The sequence below is a fragment of the Mandrillus leucophaeus genome, unplaced genomic scaffold (assembly GCF_000951045.1).
Source record: "Mandrillus leucophaeus isolate KB7577 unplaced genomic scaffold, Mleu.le_1.0 Scaffold103, whole genome shotgun sequence".
In the NCBI taxonomy this organism is placed as follows: domain Eukaryota; kingdom Metazoa; phylum Chordata; class Mammalia; order Primates; family Cercopithecidae; genus Mandrillus; species Mandrillus leucophaeus.
This window is the reverse complement of record NW_012098432.1, coordinates 5582448-5584383: the sequence shown is the minus strand read 5'-3', so window position 1 is coordinate 5584383 and position 1936 is coordinate 5582448. Positions and strand designations below refer to the sequence as shown.

The following is a 1936-nucleotide window of genomic DNA, read 5'->3' as shown; positions in this document are numbered from 1 at the left end:
AAGATGACCAATAATACATCACTATAAGTCATTAATATTAAAAAATTATCTATTTCCCCTTAATTTAAGAAAAATTATAAATATTTGCATAGCATTGCTTAAACTCAAAAGGAAAAGGTACACCAGGTATTTCATATTTTTGAAAACTAGGTAAATAACTTCTAAATCATAAAAATTAATGAAAATAAATAATTTGTTCAAGTCTGACACTTAAGGGACTTTAAATTCTGATAAATCCTGTTTTAGGAGATAACATTCAATCAAAGGTAATTTGCATCAATTTTTGATGTACCATTCTAAGTATTCAGATAATGTTGGGAATGTCTGATACTTTATTTATTTATTTTGAGACAGGGTCTGGTTCTGTCATCCAGGCTGGGGTGCAGTGGCATGATCTCGGCTCACTGCAACCTCCACCTCCCAGGCTCAAGCAATCCTCCTGCCTCAGCCTCCCAAGTAGCTGGGATGACAGCCATGTACCACCACACCCAGGTAATTTTTGTATTTTTGGTAGAGATGGGGTTTTGCCATTTTGCTGAGGCTGGTCTCAAACTCCTTGACCTCCCGAAGTGCTGGGATTTCAGGCATGAGTCACTGTGCCCAGCCTGGAAAAATCTGGTACTTTAATGGTAGAATCAAGTCTCAGTGTATAGAGAAGTATGTTATGATCTCAGTGAGAATGATTGTTATTAACTAAGTAAACAGGTAATCTACTCTGGCTCAAAGGAAGTATCTATTTCGTATGTTCTAGGAAATATGTGTTCCAAAAATATCATTCTCTGTCTCATGCTGAATCTTTTAGGAGTAAAGATAGAAAGAAACAGGAACACATCTTCACCTGTGTTTCGCTTCTATGCCCTCACATTTCCAGTTTACTATAGCTACTTGAGCTTTTCACTCCAAAGTGAGCAGCAACAATTAGGCCAATAGATTATGACTAATTTGGAGAAATCCTATATAAATTAAGTTAGCAATATATGCCTTGTGTATAAATTTTAGTTAACTATTTCACTATTTCAATAATTACTGTCTATTATGAACCAGGGAATTTTCCAGGTGGTAGGAATGCAGCAGAGAACAAAACAGACAAAAGTCCCTGCCCTTGTGGAACTCACACTGGAGATTTATTTGCTTTCCTTAAGTTATAACTTACTTGATATGATATTGGTAGCTGTGGGCTAGTAAAAAAATAAATAAATACATAACTTACTTGGACTGAACCTCCATTAGAACAGTGCTGAATTCTGCTATGCATAACTGTTCAATGTACTCTAATCCTTTTGTTTCATTGAAGTATTTCCTTTGGATAGTAGTGAAATTAACATTCTGAAAAGAAGTTTCAACTTCAAAATAAAGTTTGAAGTACCATGCGCTTGCCCAAAACTGCTTTCTTAAACACATGCTCGTAACTAGGTAAGTGACTTAAATATTGTATAAAAATTTCAACATTTACATAAGAACTTTTCTTATTTATATAAAAATGATTATCCTCGCTAAGTGAATTATAGTACAGTTTGTATCTCTTATTAGACCTTACTCTTATGAGATTTAATGGAATATGTTAGATACAATAATAAAAATAAATGTGACAGTCTATACCTTTTAGTAATTTTTTGTATAGAAAATAACTTTTCACAGTTTTATATTCATCTTTCCATAGTCTATCATAATTGACAAAGGGTAGATTCTTATAATGTCCTAGGTGAAAAGATGAAAACACCAATTCTACCTATTTATGATATACTATTTACATAAAGTGAATTGAATTTATTTAGAACAAAGAGAAAATTATAATCTTTTTGAGACAGGGTCTCACTCTGTCGCCTAGGCTGGAGTACAGCAGCATGATCATAGCTAACTACAAATTTGAACTCCAGGATACAAGCAATCTGCTTGCTTCATCCTCCTGAGTAGCTGGGACTACAGGCACACACCA

General features: G+C 33.9%; 1 protein-coding gene across 1 annotated transcript in view; it reads right to left on the bottom strand.

Annotated features, from left to right (window-relative positions):
- The window catches only part of MSH4 (mutS homolog 4), a 147471-nt gene that overhangs the window by 116242 nt on the left and 29293 nt on the right, over positions 1–1936 (bottom strand). The window contains 1 exon segment of the mRNA XM_011977988.1: positions 1162–1326. Within this exon segment, the coding sequence (XP_011833378.1) occupies positions 1162–1326 (165 nt within the window).